Below are 16,706 nucleotides of genomic sequence, written 5' to 3'. Positions count from 1 at the left end.
TCTGAATGTAACACGCTGTGTTTACAGCTTCTGCCCAAAAATGCTTTGCCACATTAGTTTCATTGATCATGGTTCTGGCCATCTCTTGGAGTGTCCTATTCTTCCTCTCTACAACTCCATTTTGTTGTGGAGTTCTAGGGCAGGAGAAATCATGGGATATTCCATTAGAGTCAAATAATTCTTCAAAATCTTTGTTTTCAAATTCTCCACCATGATCACTTCTGACTCTAACAATTTTAGCATCAAATTCTTTTTGCACTTTGGAGCAGAAACTAGTGAATACAGAGTGAGACTCACTCTTGTGCTTTAGGAATTTTACCCATGTCCAGCGACTGTAATCATCAACAATGACTAGTCCATACTTCTTTCCATTAACTGATGCTGTTTTCACATGACCAAATAAGTCAATGTGAAGAAGTTCCAGAGGCTTAGAGGTAGAAACAACATTTTTCTTTTTAAAGGATGTTTTTGAAAATTTTCCTTTCTGACATGCTTCACACAGAGCATCTGAAGAAAACTTCAGTTTAGGTAGGCCTCTGACTAACTCGAGTTTAGTTAGCTGAGAAAGTTTCCTCATGCTAATGTGGCCCAAGCGTCTATGCCATACCCATTGCTCTTCGTGAACCGACATCAGACATTTAACATTTTGTTCTTTTAAATCAGAAAGATTAATTTTATAAATGTTGTTTTTCCTCTTGCCTGTGAAAAGGACAGAGCCATCGTTTTGATTAATGGCTTTACATGTTTTTTGATTAAAGATTACATCATAACCGTTATCACTTAATTGACTTATGGATAATAAGTTATGCATTAATCCTTCTACATAAAGGACATCAGATATAGAGGGAAGAGTACCATTACCAATAGTTCCGGAGCCTCTGATCCTTCCTTTCTGATCTCATCCGAAGCCTACAAATCCAGCGTCTTTAAGTTCCAGACTTTGGAACATAGACTTTCTTCCCGTCATGTGTCGCGAGCATCCAGAGTCCAGGTACCATGACTGGTGTCTGAACTTTGCTGCATAGGATATCTGCAACATAGACAATCTTATCCTTTGGTACCCAGAATCTCTTGGGTCCTTTCAGATTAGTTTTCCCAGAGTTTCTTATAACTTTGGGTTTTCTAGCATTTTTAAATTTTTGTTCTTGTGTGTGTGTGTAATGATATGAAAAGGGAGATTTAAGTTGGTCACTGGTAGAAGTTTTATCTTCCTTAGGATCATACCCAATTCCCTTTTTATTGTTCTGACTGACTCCATAAATCATGGATGCCATAATACTCCTACCTATTCCATTTTTCAGAAATTCTTGAAAGGCTTCTTCGTATTCAAAAATAATTTTATTTGAAGTTTGTGGTGCTTGAGACAACGCTTCTTCTAATTCTAAGCTTTTTCTTTTTGCTCCATCTCTTTCTAGTGTTAAAGATCTGATTGTATCTTCTCGTGCTAGAATTGTCATCTCAAGTTCACTACATTCTTCAAATTTTGCTTTAAGACAGCCTTTAATGTTTTTAAACGTTTGTTTTAATTTCTGATATGAGCTAAGAGTTTCTAACAAACAAGATTCTAGATCAGATCGAGAAAGTTCAGAAAATACCTCTTCAGATTCTTCATCTGAGCTACTCTTGGATGTGGTAGCCATAAGTGCCACATTGGCCTGTTCATCAGAGTCAGATTCTGATGATCCAGATTCACTATCATCCCAGGTAGCCATCAGTCCTTTCTTTGTCCTGAAGGTATTTTTCTTGAAGTTTTCTTTTCTAGAGTTGTCTTTCTTTAGCTTGGGGCATTCATTCCTGTAATGACCTATTTCTTTACATTCATAACAGGTAATATCTTTGTTAGATTTACCTTTTGAAGTTGATTCTGATCGATCCCCTCTGGGTCTTGGTCTTCTGAAGTTGTTGTTCCTCTTTTTCCAGAGTTGCTTAACTCTTCTGGTTAGTAGGGACAATTCTTCTTCATCATCAGAGTCTTCTGGTTCAGAGTTGTCAGCATCTTCAGTTTCTGCCTGGAGAGCTTTGGTTCTGTCAAGTTTGCGTCTTTCAGGTCTGGACTTTAATGCTACAGACTTGTTCCTTTTCTGAGGCTCATCTTCCTCTAGTTCTATCTCATGGCTTCTGAGATAACTGACAAGTTCTTCAAGGCTAATATTGTTCAGATCCTTTGACAGCTTCAGAGCAGTAACCATAGGTCTCCATTTCTTTGGCAGACTTCTGACTATCTTTTTGACATGGTCTGCAGTTGTATATCCTTTGTCTAGAACCTTGAGACCTGCAATCAGAGTTTGGAATCTAGAGAACATTGCCTCTATGGCTTCATCATCCTCCATTTTGAAGGCTTCATATTTCTGGATAAGCGCCAGAGCCTTTGTCTCTTTGATTTGAGAGTTTCCTTCATGAGTCATCCTTAGAGAGTCAAGTATGTCTTTGGCTGTTTCTCTGTTGGTGATCTTTTCATACTCGTTGTAAGATATAGCATTTAGGAGTATGGTTCTGGCCTTGTGATGATTCTTGAAAACTCGTTTCTGATCATCTGACATCTTACTTCTGGGAACTTCAGCTCCATCCTCTGTGACAGGAGGTTTGTATCCATCTGTGACAATGTCCCAGAGTTCAGCATCATAGCCTAGAAAGAAACTTTCAATTCTATCTTTCCAGTAATCGAATTTCTCTCCATCAAAGACAGGAGGCTTAGCATTATAACTATCCTTTTCATTTGTGTGGGCCATAGTTTTTCTCTTTCTGGATCTCTCTACACTGTTAAGTGTTTGATTAGAAAATCAATAACAGAGCCGGAGCTCTGATACCAATTGAAGGTGAGAAAAACAAGAAAGGGGGGGTTTGAATTGTTTGGAAAATAAGCGCTTTTTCAAAATGAAAATCACACAAGGATTTTATACTGGTTCGCTTATAACACAAAGCTACTCCAGTCCACCCGGCCAAGGTGATTTCGCCTTCAACAAGGACTTAATCCACTAATCTTGAAAGATTGATTACAAACAACGTCTAAGAGAAAGATCTCTTAGTCCTCTCAAGTATACAGACTACACAGAGTCACTTGAGGAAATAAACAAACAATAGATAAAAGATTTATGTAATCTAAAGTGCTTCTAAGAAAGCAAATATTACAATAGTAAGAACAAAGTGATTCACGTTATAAGCAACAGCTTCGTGAAGATTTAGAGAGCAAGAGTGTTTTCTTGAGTGTTTGATGTTTCAGTATATTTTTCCTTGTATGTGTTGTGTACTGAATGTTGATTTGCAGTCCTTTATATAGATCAGTGAGGTAGTAGTTGAAATTGATGAGTAATAAAATGAATTTACGCCATAACATAAATAGCTTCTGCAGGATAACTTTCTCTCCTTGAAATGACTACTTACCACATATAGTATCTTCTTTATTGAAATTGGAGATTAGCGTCTCTTTCTGTATTAGGAAATCCATTTGCAAACCTTTACTTGACTTTAACGTTACTCTTTCATAATTAGCAATTCCATGATCAGAGTCTTCGTGTATCTGAGAATCTTGGAGTCTTGCTTCTGATGTTGATCTCTTTTGGATTCTGATGGATTCTTCAGATAGCGCTGATAAGTTCTGGAGTTTAGAGATAGCGTTGATCAGAGTCAGAACTTCTAGAGCTTACTTCTTGTTCAGATGCTTCTGATACTTTGCTGTTTTGCTCAGAGTTAGACTTTCTTGAACGTGTTTCTACTTCAGATGCTTCTTATCTTCTGATAATTTGTATCTGATCTGGTTCTGTATCTGATGACATCATCAGATTTCTTCCTTCTTTCTTTAGAACCCTGCATACTTAGAAACTTTTCGTTAGGGTGCCATTTTTGGTTTCATCCTTTGTTATCATCAAAATCATGGAATCTGTTGTAGAACAATTTTTGTTCTTACACAGACATGCACCATGACAATATCATATTCAACTTAGGTTAAGTCAAGAGCCCAGATGATTAAGTTTCCATACCCATGGGAACATTCCATGAGTTTCAAGACTATCGAGCCACATGTTGCTACTATCTCCGAAGTGGACCGTCTCAAATAGACTATCAAGACATTGGAGAAGGAGAATGGCGATCTCTGATCCAATATAGGAAAAGTCACATTGGAGAAGGAAACTTTGAAGCTTAATCTCAGTCATAAGAGGGAGCGAGTCATCAAAGCGGACACTGATATTCAGATTGAACAACATAAAAGAAGAAAGGTAGGAGAGGTTTTGAAGGGAATTTATGAGAACCTTGCAGCCAAGAAGAAGCAGTTAGCCGAAGCCTAATACCGCACATGCAAAATGGAGATTAATTACCAAGACCATATCAAGAATCTAAAAGACCAGTTAGAGAAATGTCAGAAGGGGTTGAAGGAAGAGCAAAGTCGTGTCAAACAGATAGAAGTCACTCTTTCATAGTACCAGAGAGATCTCGATAAAATGTTTGAGGAGATTCGAGAACTGAGAGGTCAAGCACACACGAGTTTGGAAGATAGTAATAAGCTAAATAAGAAGTCACTCATTGGGAGACTCACAGTCGCCACCTTCAGGTTCTCCTGGATTAGAAGGAGGCGTTTCTACATGATCTTTTAAGCGGACCTAATCACACTATATTGTACAACCTTGTTAAGGATGCACAGTACTAGAATGACAGGCATGCACGCTTGATCAAATTTGTTTACCATGAACTTGAGGACCTTCCTGGATTGCTAAAGGAAGCATATGCTGGCATGTTTCCTCACAACACTATGTGGGTTGTTTTTCATTTTGTATCGGTGTGTAGAGTTGTATTTGAGAGAGTCAAGGCCGATGTTCTTGTATTTCATTAAACAAAATTTTGAGCTGTAATAATTTGTATGATTTGTTCCTCAAATGAATAAAAGAGATTTTGTTGAAATATTTCTGTTGTTTTACTCTTACTAATTGTATGACTATATATGCAAACTGACATACTGACTCCCTCGAAGAACTTTTGTTTTCTGCTTGCATACACTTATACATCCATGTATTCATACATTTTTGCTAACAAGAAAACAAAATGCTTACCATATCGATCTTTCCACAGCAGCTACGATGACTTGTCATCGCTACTTTACCCGTGCAAACAAGTCCAAACTCATGGATGGTTTTGAAACCGGGAACGCCGCTGTTAAGGAAACCTTGGCTCAAGTCCAAGGCGAGATGAACCTCTTTCAAGGTAATATGGAGACCATTATGGAGTATCTCCAAACTCAGAGGGCTTCTACCTTTGTCAACCCTGTTACTGCTATCATCGCTGATGTTGTTGTGGTGACCACCTCTGTTGTTGATGTTGTGGCCACTGTCAAGACCCCCATAGAGATTGTGGCCCCAACTATTGTAATCAGCCTACGTTCCCATCTACTTCTAACAGGCTCGCTACTGCCTACCCGTGGGGATGCCCTTGAATTTTTCTTCACACTTTGCTAATGGAGGTGCTTTCATCCCTCATCATGCTCTTGCCGCCCCTACTACTTCCGAGAATTTTGTTTTCCCATGGGGTGTGCCCATGGTTCAGACTCCTTAGACGGTTGATCATGCTAACCCCAAGAACATCCAAGGTCAGGTTCATATTGAAACTCTTGATGGTGATGCTGAGTAACGAGGCCCGCGCCTTCATTTTCATATTCCTTCCCATGCAACTCGGCCTGTGAACCCGACTTAATACCAAGCTGCCCAGTTTGCATATCCTGGGGAAAATTATGTTCTTATGTTGCCGTACGCACCTGCCAACCCTGCACTCCAATGAAATAAGGATTTTAGTGATGAAACATGGAAATATGCATGGTAATAGGTCTTCGGGGTCAATGGGGATTCAGTTGACTTTGGTCAACTGGTTGACCAAAAGGTCAATTGTTGACTCAAAGTCAACTGCAACAAATTTTGGCCAATCAGTGATTTAGTGATGGAAATGAACATGTATTGCATAGAAATGATTGTGGACTGATGATCTTGACAACACCATATGAATGGATGCAATGATCATGAATCAAGATCTTGAAACAACATATGAATGGGTGCAATGACAAAACCTTGATCTAGATGAAAATCCAAAACTAGTGGACATGTAGGTTAGATGAATCAATCTCATGCACAAAGTAAGTTTAATGGTTGATGATGCGTGACAAGATGTATGACAATATGGTCAAGAACCTTTTTCTAATGAGCTAGGGTTTCAGTCAATTCCAAGGTCAAAAGTTAACTCACAAGGGCACCCAAGTACCAAGCATCCTTGATTAGGGTTTGATGATGTACACCCCCTAATCAAGGTATTCAAACAAAGCATGAAGCTTCACAAATAAACTCCTAACACATGGACCCCAAAAATCAGGATTTTTATGTCATGATGAGTGTTAAGATGTGGTCTCCTTGAATCCATATCCCAAATATCAAGAAATTAGGGTTTTGCCCTAATGGTGAGCAAATGTCACAAACCTCAAGAAAAACCAAGTTTTTGTTATCCACAAGCTTTGAATCTATGATGGTTATGAGAATATGTTAATATGAATGAATGATGCACATGAATAAGGCATGAATGAATGCAGATGAATCCTAAGTCATAGGTTGGATAAAAACTGAAAAGGGGAGGGCAAATTTTGGGTTATGCTAATTGTTGCTTATATTTTCATGGTTATCAACGAAAATATCTGATATGAGATACCTTATATCTTCTCGCTGTGTATAAATCATGGAATAAGTCATTCAGAGTTTTCTTCTGAAGTCGATTTCCAATTACGATTGATAAACCACAATTATTGTTCTTTGCTCTTGATGTTTCCCTTAAGAGACATATTTGGTGGTGAAACCCCTCCCGTGATTAACGTAATAAAATGGTAATCATTCCAGATGGAGACTATATGGTATGATTCCCTTCCTTGTAATCTTCCTTGTCACCGTTGTCTCTTCTCCTCATGGTCCCTTCAATCATCTCAATTGTCTATCTGAGTGAGGTATTACCACGATGAAGGTAAATTTTTATGCATGGGGATTCAATATGATATAAGACTTACCGTTTAGAATCCACGTGTCTCTTATTGTTTCTCCTTCAAGTGTTCTATTTGGTGTATCTACCAAGTCTTCCTTTTTTTATCAGATATTCAATTCCATCATCAAGAATGACTATTTTCTTTGATTGGTGTTTGCATGCTATGAAATTGTCTATGAATTCATTACACAATGTTCTCCAAGAACTAAAGAAGTTGTTTTCTAGTACTTTGAACTAGGTCACGACGAATCCCTTTGGACGAGAATGAAAAGCTTGCATTTCACCGCTCCTCTTGCTTGGTGGAAGTCTGACACAACTCCGTGTATTTGACGTGCTATTTAGGAACCCTGATACCATCATAAGTTTATATATTTGGATACTTCTCTAAGGACTTAGGGATGTGATACTCAATGATACGTTTTGTGAATGGGTTCCTTCAACGATGGGTGATGGGTGGTTTATCGGAGTTGTGCTCACACTTCCTTCACGAATGATGGGAAGAAGGTCTCCTAGTACGATGGTCTTCAGGTGGTGTACGAACGATGACTTAGTCACCAGAGTCATATGGAGGTGAATTGTTATCATGATGGGGAGGCCAATGCCTTTTTGGAAACTCTTAAGTTCTTAATGATTATGAACGAATTTGATAAGAGCATCAACCATGATAACTTTGGAGTGGCTGTGTTGCAACACCTTTAACTGTGTTGTTATGTTAGTTGGAATATTTTCTTGGTTTTCTTCAAAGCATATCAACCTCTTGTTCTATTGTTGCGGCTGATTGAAAATGTTTAACATGACTTTATTCACATTTCATACGCTGAATGAGGCTTGAAGTTATTGGATATCATGTAACGGTGGTGGAACCGAAGCGTGATGATGATGAAGTGAAAAGTAAGGTACATGAATCTAGTTTTATAGTGAAGGAACTGGACGAGTTTCTTGCACTTACGGTCGAGGAACCATCGTTGAAGCTTGAAGAGCCTTGATACCCTTGAAAATATCCTGGAAATTTCGTAAAATTATAGACTTTTACCGCTCTCGTGAGATATGTACTGTAAATTTTAAATTTTCGGTAAAAACATACCGTAAATTTCAAATTTTCCAATTAAGATATACTAGAAATTATGAATTATACGTAAAATATCCAAAAATCCAAAATATTTTAAATTTCCTGAATACCGGGAATTTCAAAAATTCCGGAATGAGCCTAAAATTTCCAAAAACATGAAATTTCAATATTTTTGACACACCGGCCTGCATAAATGGTTTGATAAAAAATTCATCATATATAATAGATACATATTTTCCATAAAAGTTGTTATACATACAAGATTACGTAACAAATTAGGATGACTTCCTAACTTCATCTTCTGAGTGCCTAATATGTCCTACATATGTTGATTCCCATGCTTTTGCATCTTCAGTACATGTATGTCTCCAAAGGTCAGTGACAGGAAGCAATGGACTATCAGGTTTCAACTTTACTTGAACCCAATGATTGTCATTGACAAAACCAACATCAATGATTTTATGTCTGCTCGTATACATAGGTGAAGTTAAGGTAAGAGGGAAAACAGTAATATTAAGCCTCTTTGACAGGGAGACAAATACGACATTGTACCTACAAGCAATAAAGTAACCCATATCAGAAATCTTCATCCATTTTTCTCGACCCTGCACACCCAAGTTTTATAATTTTAAGGCATTCCTAACTTTAGAGAACATGTCATAAAACAAATTGGAAAACAATTTATAGTGTTGATGAACTTGAGTGTCTAACTGCGTCCAAACCAACGACCATGACTCTTCGCTCCATCCAAGTAAAGCTACAATAGCCTAAAAACCACAATTTCCATCGTCACCCATATCAACAATGTCATCAATGTATGGATGCAAGAAATTAGGAATTTGAGTCAAGTAAAGATGCCTTGAAGATGCATTGGACAATTGACTTTGACCTAGCAGACTTGATGGTTGACTTCTTGTTGGTTTTAGGCATGATCTCTGTGTAGTCTGATTCCCCTGCGAGCCCTCATCATACTCCCAATGTGAAGGATCACGATGAACATCACTTTCTTCACCCTTTCTGCTATTCTTAACTCCCCTCTTTGACTTGTACTTCATTGTTGATAGTCACATCTAAGTTATGGATGGATGTGTTAGTTCCCATACCTTTTTCTTCAACACCCTCTGGCCTACAATATCCAAATAATTGAAATATGTCTTCAACTCTTCACACTCTACTTCTAAATTCAACTTTGTACCACTATCTTCAGGATGAACATCATGCTCTTCAATGTATAATTTCTTCAAAAAAAACAAGAATTGGATATAAAGGAATAATATTGCCTTGTATTTGGAAATTGACAAGTTGACATGCACAAGGTAACCCATGTGTTGTCCCGGAAAAGAACAACTCTTTGAGATTTTCTAGTGTCCATTTGAAGTTCTCCTCCCTTTCATGCTCCAAATAGGCAAAACCTATCGAAAATATTAATTTTGTTGACATAACACCAACAATTTCAAGCATTGGTAGCCGATACCTGTATGATCACGATGCAAATAATAAAAAATCTGATAAATCAAAGTATGTCGAAATGATATCAAGGTATGATCACAATTCACATTACCTATTTATCTTGTATGTATAATAAAAAATCAACACCAAGTGAAACATATTCAATAACTTAACTAAATCAGGATGTGTATAGAAGATATCAACAATAACATTTGAGTCTTTCCTATTTCTTGTCCAACACATATATTTTTCTTTATGAATAAGAGTCAACAACATTTGCATTTCCGTCAATGAATCTTGCTTGCTCGTATTGTATGTAGCTCTAGATTTATACACTTGGGTAACACTGGTGAGGTTTTCTGGATCTTTGTCTTTCAAAGCAGAAGCTATGTACTGTAGAGTCATATTGTACTTCGTCATGTCATTCACAAACTGTCTCTCATGAACTTTTAGATGGTCCAATATGTCATGACCATCTAAATCTTTAAATAGTTTATGATTCTGAAACCCATACCTAACCATTATCTTCCAACTACTACCACTCGATGCAGATCTCAGTCTAAAAGGGCATTTCACTTTCATACTATAAGTGTCCTTTGAGGATTTACTGCTTTTAGATGTATTCTTTCTTTTATAATTTCCTCATCTCTCACAACCCATAATTAATTTATCTTTCCTACCTCGTTGGCTATTTGCAGTATTAGAACGAACAATCATAACTATAATATCATATTCTTTGCACAAGCTAATACTTCAGATCAAGAGTCAAATATTTGTCATTTACATCACATAAAAAGTATAATATCAATATCATATAAGTGGGAGAAAATATTTTAAACTTGTTACATAGAAAACATATTTTGTCTGTGGTGAAGAACTGCGTACAATCGCTACACGAATCTGTAGATGATCCTGCCGACTCCGGACTACACAAATAAAGCATTCCCCCCAATTTCTGCTTTGTTACCGAAAATTTCAAATATATTCAAAAAAATTCGGTATATCGAAAATTTGTAAATTTTCGAAAGCTTTTATATTTTTTCTTCGAAAATTTGAAAATTTTCGATATTGGATAACAAATAACGGCCATTTTTTCTCAGGTTTCCGGTATAAATGTGTGAGTTTTGAAAAATACAAAAACAAATGGTGTACTAGAAATTTCAAAACAACTATAAAAAATTCCGCTTGTGTATGTTAGAAAAAGTGAAATATTGAAGAAAAAAATTGATCGGTAAATATTAGGAAGGATATTTGGAAAATTTGGAATTTTGAGGATACTCCGGTATAATATGGGTGACAAGTTAAAAGCTATTGGAACACCTTTTATCGAAGCATATCCTGTTGGAGAAAAAAGTGGGACAATTTGGTAGAAAAAAAGTGGAGGTGCAAATAATATTTGCCTAAATAGGCTAGGCCCATTGCACATGTCGAGTAAACTGATCCAGTTTATACTTGCAACGAAAACTGAGTAGCGTAATCCACCGAACATAGATTTGTCTGAGTAAAGAAAAGAAAGAAAGAAAAAAAATCAAAACTGAGAGAGTGTAGAACAAAAGAAAGAAGAAAGAAGAAGAAATAGATCTGTGGATCTGTGATCAGAAGAAGAAGAAGAAATGATGACATCAGGAGGAAAATATTCAACGATTAATAATCAACAGTTACAAGGATCTGTTCCGGTTAGATTTTCTTTCTTTTCTTTTTCTTTCCATCCAAATTCCATCTTTCCGTTTTCACTCTCATTTCTTTCAGGCCGTTCCAGATCCACCACCTGTCACCGTCAAATTCACCGGTACAAACTCTTCGTAACTTCTATTTCTTTCCGATTTTGTTAATCGATTCAGTTCAATTGAATAGATCGGATTCTGATAGCTGAAAACTCTACGATTTTCAATTGTACTGCATTTCAATTGCATAAGTGATTTTCATTTGAATCTGTTCTTTCTAACGTGAATGATGAGTTGATTTCACTGTAATTGATTTGATGGTTGAATGCTTTTCATTTTTGTAGATTCAAATCTTCAGACATTTCCTCCATCACAAGCTCATGGGAAGATTACCGGTGGTTCTAGACCACCTCGAGATGCAGATGGTATGAGCTTGTTGCTCTTAAAGTTTTTTGTTACGTTGTTTTGGTTCAGATGCATTTAGCTAGTTTTTTTGCTCATTACTGATCCCATTTTTAGTATGATATTTTATTTGACTGTGAGTGGGAATGTAGTATCAGAGATGAGGATTGCGTTGGATGTGTATGGTTAAGATGGGAAAGGATATGCTTAGAAATGAAATAATATTGGGATAGCACCTATAGTAGAGAAGATAGTGGAAAAATAGACTAAGGTGTTTGAGCGTGTAGAGAGAAGATCCGGAGATTCTTTGATAAGGAGAGTAGATCAGATAAAGAAAAGTCAAACAATTAGAGGAAGAGGAAGACATAAAAAGACTATAAGAGAAGTTATTAAGAAAGATCTTGAGTTTAATAATTTGGATAGAAGCATGTTAGGTGGTTTGTGAATCTAGAGAGAAAACCTGGAGATTATTTAGTAAGGAGAGTAGATCAGATGAAGAGAAGTCAAACAACTAGAAGAGGAAGATCTAGAAAGACTACAAGAGAAGTTATTAAGAAAGATTTTGAGATTAACGATTTGGGTAGAGGCATAGTCTTAGATAGAACATTATGGCGAAAGTTAATCCATGTAACCGATCCCTCTTAGTGGGAGAAGGCTTGGTTGTTGTTGTTGTTATTGTTGTTATTGTTATTGTGTGTACGGGGATGAGTTTTCACTAATCCATCATAGCTAGCTAATGTGCAATTAATATTATTAATGGTTGTTATATATATTAGAATCTGGGTGTGAGGATTTTCTTAGTTGAATAATCTAGATATGACAACATATTCTATCTGGAATGAAATATAAGTAAAATTGATCAAATTACACATGTTAAAAAGGTAGTTAGATCACATTTAATCAAATTACGTATGTTGAGAAAAATATGAAGTACATTTTGCTTATATTTCATTCCGGAGGGAGTAATAGATGAAACGACGTCACGGGGATTTGTGTATAACTGATTTTGGTACTTGACAGGTTTTGATATATTGCTATGCTAAGTAACACTCCTGTGAATCTAGCTTTGTCTTTCATGAACTTGTTAATCCTTTTATTGTTCAGCATCATTTACTTGATACACCTGCATGATACATTGAGTTAAGCTATTCTGTATATGTAATTGTCTGATGGAAGTTAGAAAGATATGTCTGGAAGAAAGAAACGTGAGGGTAATATGGGTTTATGCTTACTATTTATAACATCGGCATTTGTGCTTTTGGCAATTTATGGTTTAAGTTATGATGTTTAATTAGCTTTCTTGGTTATCATTCTAACATGTTCATGTTAAACTGGTTGACTCATTTTATGCAGATTCATTTTCAAAACCTGTATCTGGTGGTTCTTCTGATGAACCTCAGCAGGGTGGTTGGCTTCAAACTTTTGCAGTTGCTTCTTACAAACCATACTTTGATGTCGACACTTCAGATGTTCTAGAGAGGATTATAGACTCACTTTTTCCATTCAGAGGAACTTTTAATGAAAAAACTTCTACCAACCCTGATTTGTAAGTAGAATTTTTTTTCTCATTTAATTGACACATCAAAGTAATAATACTTTACTCATGAGTTATGAAATATCTCAGTATTCAGTGTGAATATTGTTAATATCATTTTTATGAAGAAAAAGTGTAGCTAAAATGGTGTGAGTTGTGACCAATCCTTAGATGCTAATGTCTTGTGAGCCAAAATGATGTAGAAGGCACTAATGATGATCTATAACACTTGGTGATTTTGGGTTTTATGCTCGAGTATATTATGTTTCACCTTTATTTGAAGCGGAGGTGTGCTGGGAGTGAACTATCTTTTACCTGTTTATCATTGTGAAGAAGTTTACAATGGAAACTAGCATAATAAACAGCTGTGTTATATATTGTATCGCTAATAAGTTATTATTGGTTTGCTCGTACCAAGTAAACCTATTAGCTCTTACGTTTTGTAATCAAAAGAGATGATTTTAAGCAGTAAGGTTGTTTAGTTTATGCATATTAGCTAGCCAGGGTTTAAATAACTTCGTACTATACAGTTTTTTTGGGTTTGGATCCTCTCCCATATGCATCCCTCTCCAACAGAAAAATTGTGAGTGAAAGGAGAGAAATATAAGATAAAATGACAGGGTGATTAAGTGAGAAAATAATTGAGAGAGGTAGATAGACAAACGACATGAGAGAGAGAGATGTAGAGAAGTTTTGTGGGAGAAAATCTAAATCCGTATTTTTGGTTTAATCCCTAAAAAAATATCTTGTAGTTTCCTTTCATGAAACATAAAATTTCCTTTTGCTCATTGTTGTATTGGTTTTAATCCATGCAATACTTTGTCAATGTTAGAATCAATTCCTATATAATTCCCTTTCCTGGGATTAACATCAATATGATCTACATATTAAGGAGATTAATTCCAACGTATGGACATTGGCTTAAACCAAAACAAGGACCAAAAGCAATTTTTACTTTAGGGATTCAAACCGGGAAGCATTTGTTATAGGTTTATAGGGATTATAGCTAAAATTGGTGCATATTACTGGGATTAAATAGCTACTTAAGCCATAGAGGCATATAGACTAGTTAATATCCAGCAATATTTGTTTCTGCTATAAGTAGTCCACTCCTAAAAGCTTGAATGGCATCAATTAAGAGCCACTCCTATGCTGGTTATGAATTTGATTCCATGGCTAATGCTCTTTCTATTCTGCTCCAATTCAATTATCTACCAGTTTTGTTTAGTTTCTTGTTTATTTGTGGAAACAAACAATGTATACTGGTGTTCTAGGAAGAGGATGTTACCCATTTTTTAACTTTGAAGGAAACATACTCTGTAGTTTTGCCTTATTAAAAAGGAGTAAACTTGTTCTTTTAGCTGTGTGGCAGCATGTAATTTTTAGTTCACCATGAATGTACTCAGGTATGGACCATTCTGGATTTGTACTACATTAATATTTCTAGCAGCGTCTATGGGAACATTTGTGACATATATAGCACACAAGCTGAAGGATCAGGAATGGAACTATGACATAAATCTGGTGACTTGGTCTGCTGGTTTGTTTTACGGCTATGTTACTATCGTTCCTCTTTGCCTGTATGTAATCCTCAAGTACTTCTCTGTACCGGCGGGACTTGTTCAACTATTCTGCTTATATGGATATTCCCTGTTTATCTTTATTCCAGCTCTGGTAAGTCACTTTCTACTTTCTCCCTTTTATTTAAAAGAGGTATATATATAGTTTGACATCTTCAAGGCATTCTATCCTCACATGTGAAACCCTTTGTTTGGTGCAGTGCATGTCAATTGTCCCACTGGATATTTTCAGATGGGTGATTGCAGGTGTGGCAGGGTTCATGTCAGCGACATTTGTCGCACTTAACCTACGGGCTCATATCAAGTCAGCTGGGGAACAGTGGTTCTTCATTGTTGCTGGCATTTTTCTGCTGCAGTTGGCTCTATCCGTTGTTTTAAAGATATACCTCTTTACCGTGTCAGTTTAAGATGAAACTGGAATGAATGAGTGAAAAATATATATTGAAGAGATATTTTTTGTCCTAATAGGATTTCGTTAATACAGTTTAATTGAAATATAATTCATAGATTAAACCATGTGTATTCATTCATTTGTGACAATATATAGAAGCATTCTGCATTTGTAATTCATATTACCAGTGCAACTTGGGATTTTGAAGACAAATTTTCAGTTAAGTTTTTGCTGTTGAGGGTATTATTAATTTGACAATGAAGATGTGTTAAGTTAAATAATTGTGGCATATTTTAACTGCATGTAATCTAAATCTTTGGCAACTAAAGTTAGAGACTTGTGTCTAATACCAAACTGTTTAGAACTTTGATAACTATAATTACAAACAAACCAAAAACTTGGTGGAATGAACTGAATCTCATGGTCAAAACTCACAATCCACTGCATCAATTATGAAAAAAAGTAAAAGAGAGAAATAGAATCTGACACCAATTACACGAGGTAGAAGGAAGGTGAATCCCAGCACAAGGATTATAAGAGGTTACTTAATATAAAAGCACCCTTAGATTTGTGGTTGAATTGACGAAATTCAGGCGATTTTGTTAAACTATAAAATGTAAAAATGTACATCTTTTACAAAAATATAGTAGTTTATATTCATTATGACAATTTCAGTGTCAATACGAACACACTATTAAGCCAAACAAAATATGAGCTCAAAAGACGCCCTTCAACAGGAAAATAGCTTAGTTTTGTGAGAAATTGTTATGTGAATGAAGACTCCATCAAGCATCAAAAAGTCATAGCATTGAGCTAAGATTTTAGACTTTAGCATGAGATAAAAAAATTAATAACAAAGAGTCAATCCTTAATCCTGAAATTAGGGCTCTCTATGACTGTGTAATGTTGGTTAGGCATGATTTTGGAAAAAAAAACGAGTACTTTAATTGACTTGCAATACACCAATAGTGCACACATCACGCTTAAACGATTTTTGATGTCCCAAGTATCAAGATTCTCTTCATTCATTAATCTAATAGTGGTGGTAAGCATTGTTCTTCTATAAATTCATTTGATTATAGAAGAGTTAATCTTAATGATGTGACTATATTTTCCACCTCCCTTCTCTTTATCTAGATTCTAGATATCTTTTTTTCCTTTCCTATCTTCTGATCTCCTGAAGAAGCAAAAGAAAAGAAGCTAGTGAAGAAAGTTGACGTTATATTGTTTGTAACATAATGATGTCAGTTTCAAGGTCTCGAGTGAAGTGTCTGTTTCTGATATTGATATTAAGCATTTCAGTTTTAAACCATGATCATGAATTTGATGCTAGATATGTGAAGGTAAAAGTCGAACTTGTTCAAAATGAAACAGAGACCCGAGGGTGTTACACTGCAGTTAATAATAGACAAGTACCCTCCTCTCCTGACCCCTTGCATAACAGATAGGTGTTAAATTTAAGTTCTAGTGTGAGAACTTAGTCTCACATGTGAATAGAAGTTTTTATTTCTTCTTGAAAAAGCAAGTTTGCATGAGTATAAAAAATCTTGTGTGTGTTAATTTGTTTATTGGATTGTGACAACTATCCAAATAGATACCAAAGGTTACCCTATGCATA

General features: G+C 35.9%; 2 protein-coding genes across 2 annotated transcripts; one reads left to right on the top strand and one right to left on the bottom strand.

Annotated features, from left to right (window-relative positions):
* Positions 1-8,343: 8,343 nt before the first annotated feature.
* Positions 8,344-10,099, bottom strand: LOC127129523 (uncharacterized). Its single transcript, XM_051058687.1, has 5 exons — positions 9,630-10,099; positions 9,368-9,542; positions 9,172-9,306; positions 8,767-8,835; positions 8,344-8,673 (listed from the first exon to the last, which is right to left on the bottom strand). The coding sequence occupies exons 1-5, from the start codon at positions 10,097-10,099 to the stop codon at positions 8,344-8,346; spliced, it is 1,179 nt and encodes a 392-aa protein (XP_050914644.1).
* Positions 10,100-10,901: 802 nt separating this feature from the next.
* On the top strand, positions 10,902-15,312 carry LOC127132345 (uncharacterized). The gene is made up of 6 exons (XM_051061287.1): positions 10,902-11,193; positions 11,267-11,306; positions 11,526-11,606; positions 12,937-13,129; positions 14,524-14,791; positions 14,898-15,312. Exons 1-6 carry the CDS (start codon positions 11,131-11,133, stop codon positions 15,102-15,104), a joined length of 852 nt encoding a protein of 283 aa, XP_050917244.1. The 5' UTR covers positions 10,902-11,130; the 3' UTR covers positions 15,105-15,312.
* The last annotated feature ends 1,394 nt before the right edge of the window (positions 15,313-16,706 follow it).

The sequence above is a fragment of the Lathyrus oleraceus genome, chromosome 3, assembly GCF_024323335.1.
Source record: "Lathyrus oleraceus cultivar Zhongwan6 chromosome 3, CAAS_Psat_ZW6_1.0, whole genome shotgun sequence".
NCBI classification, from domain to species: domain Eukaryota; kingdom Viridiplantae; phylum Streptophyta; class Magnoliopsida; order Fabales; family Fabaceae; genus Lathyrus; species Lathyrus oleraceus.
This window is presented reverse-complemented; position numbering and strand designations above follow the sequence as displayed.

What these genes read in the sequence shown, in the direction of transcription:
- LOC127129523 (XM_051058687.1), bottom strand. Translation starts at nt 10,099, where the DNA reads ATGAAAGTGAAATGCCCTTTTAGACTGAGATCTGCATCGAGTGGTAGT. An exon ending in AGAGGGTGTTGAAGAAAAAG is followed by an intron (nt 8,836 to 9,171) that starts GTATGGGAACTA and finishes TGTGGTTTTTAG; the next exon opens with GCTATTGTAGCTTTACTTGG. An exon ending in GGACGCAGTTAGACACTCAA is followed by an intron (nt 8,674 to 8,766) that starts GTTCATCAACAC and finishes TTGGGTGTGCAG; the next exon opens with GGTCGAGAAAAATGGATGAA.
- LOC127132345 (XM_051061287.1), top strand. Translation starts at nt 11,131, where the DNA reads ATGATGACATCAGGAGGAAAATATTCAACGATTAATAATCAACAGTTA. An exon ending in ACCACCTCGAGATGCAGATG is followed by an intron (nt 11,607 to 12,936) that starts GTATGAGCTTGT and finishes CATTTTATGCAG; the next exon opens with ATTCATTTTCAAAACCTGTA. An exon ending in TTATCTTTATTCCAGCTCTG is followed by an intron (nt 14,792 to 14,897) that starts GTAAGTCACTTT and finishes TGTTTGGTGCAG; the next exon opens with TGCATGTCAATTGTCCCACT.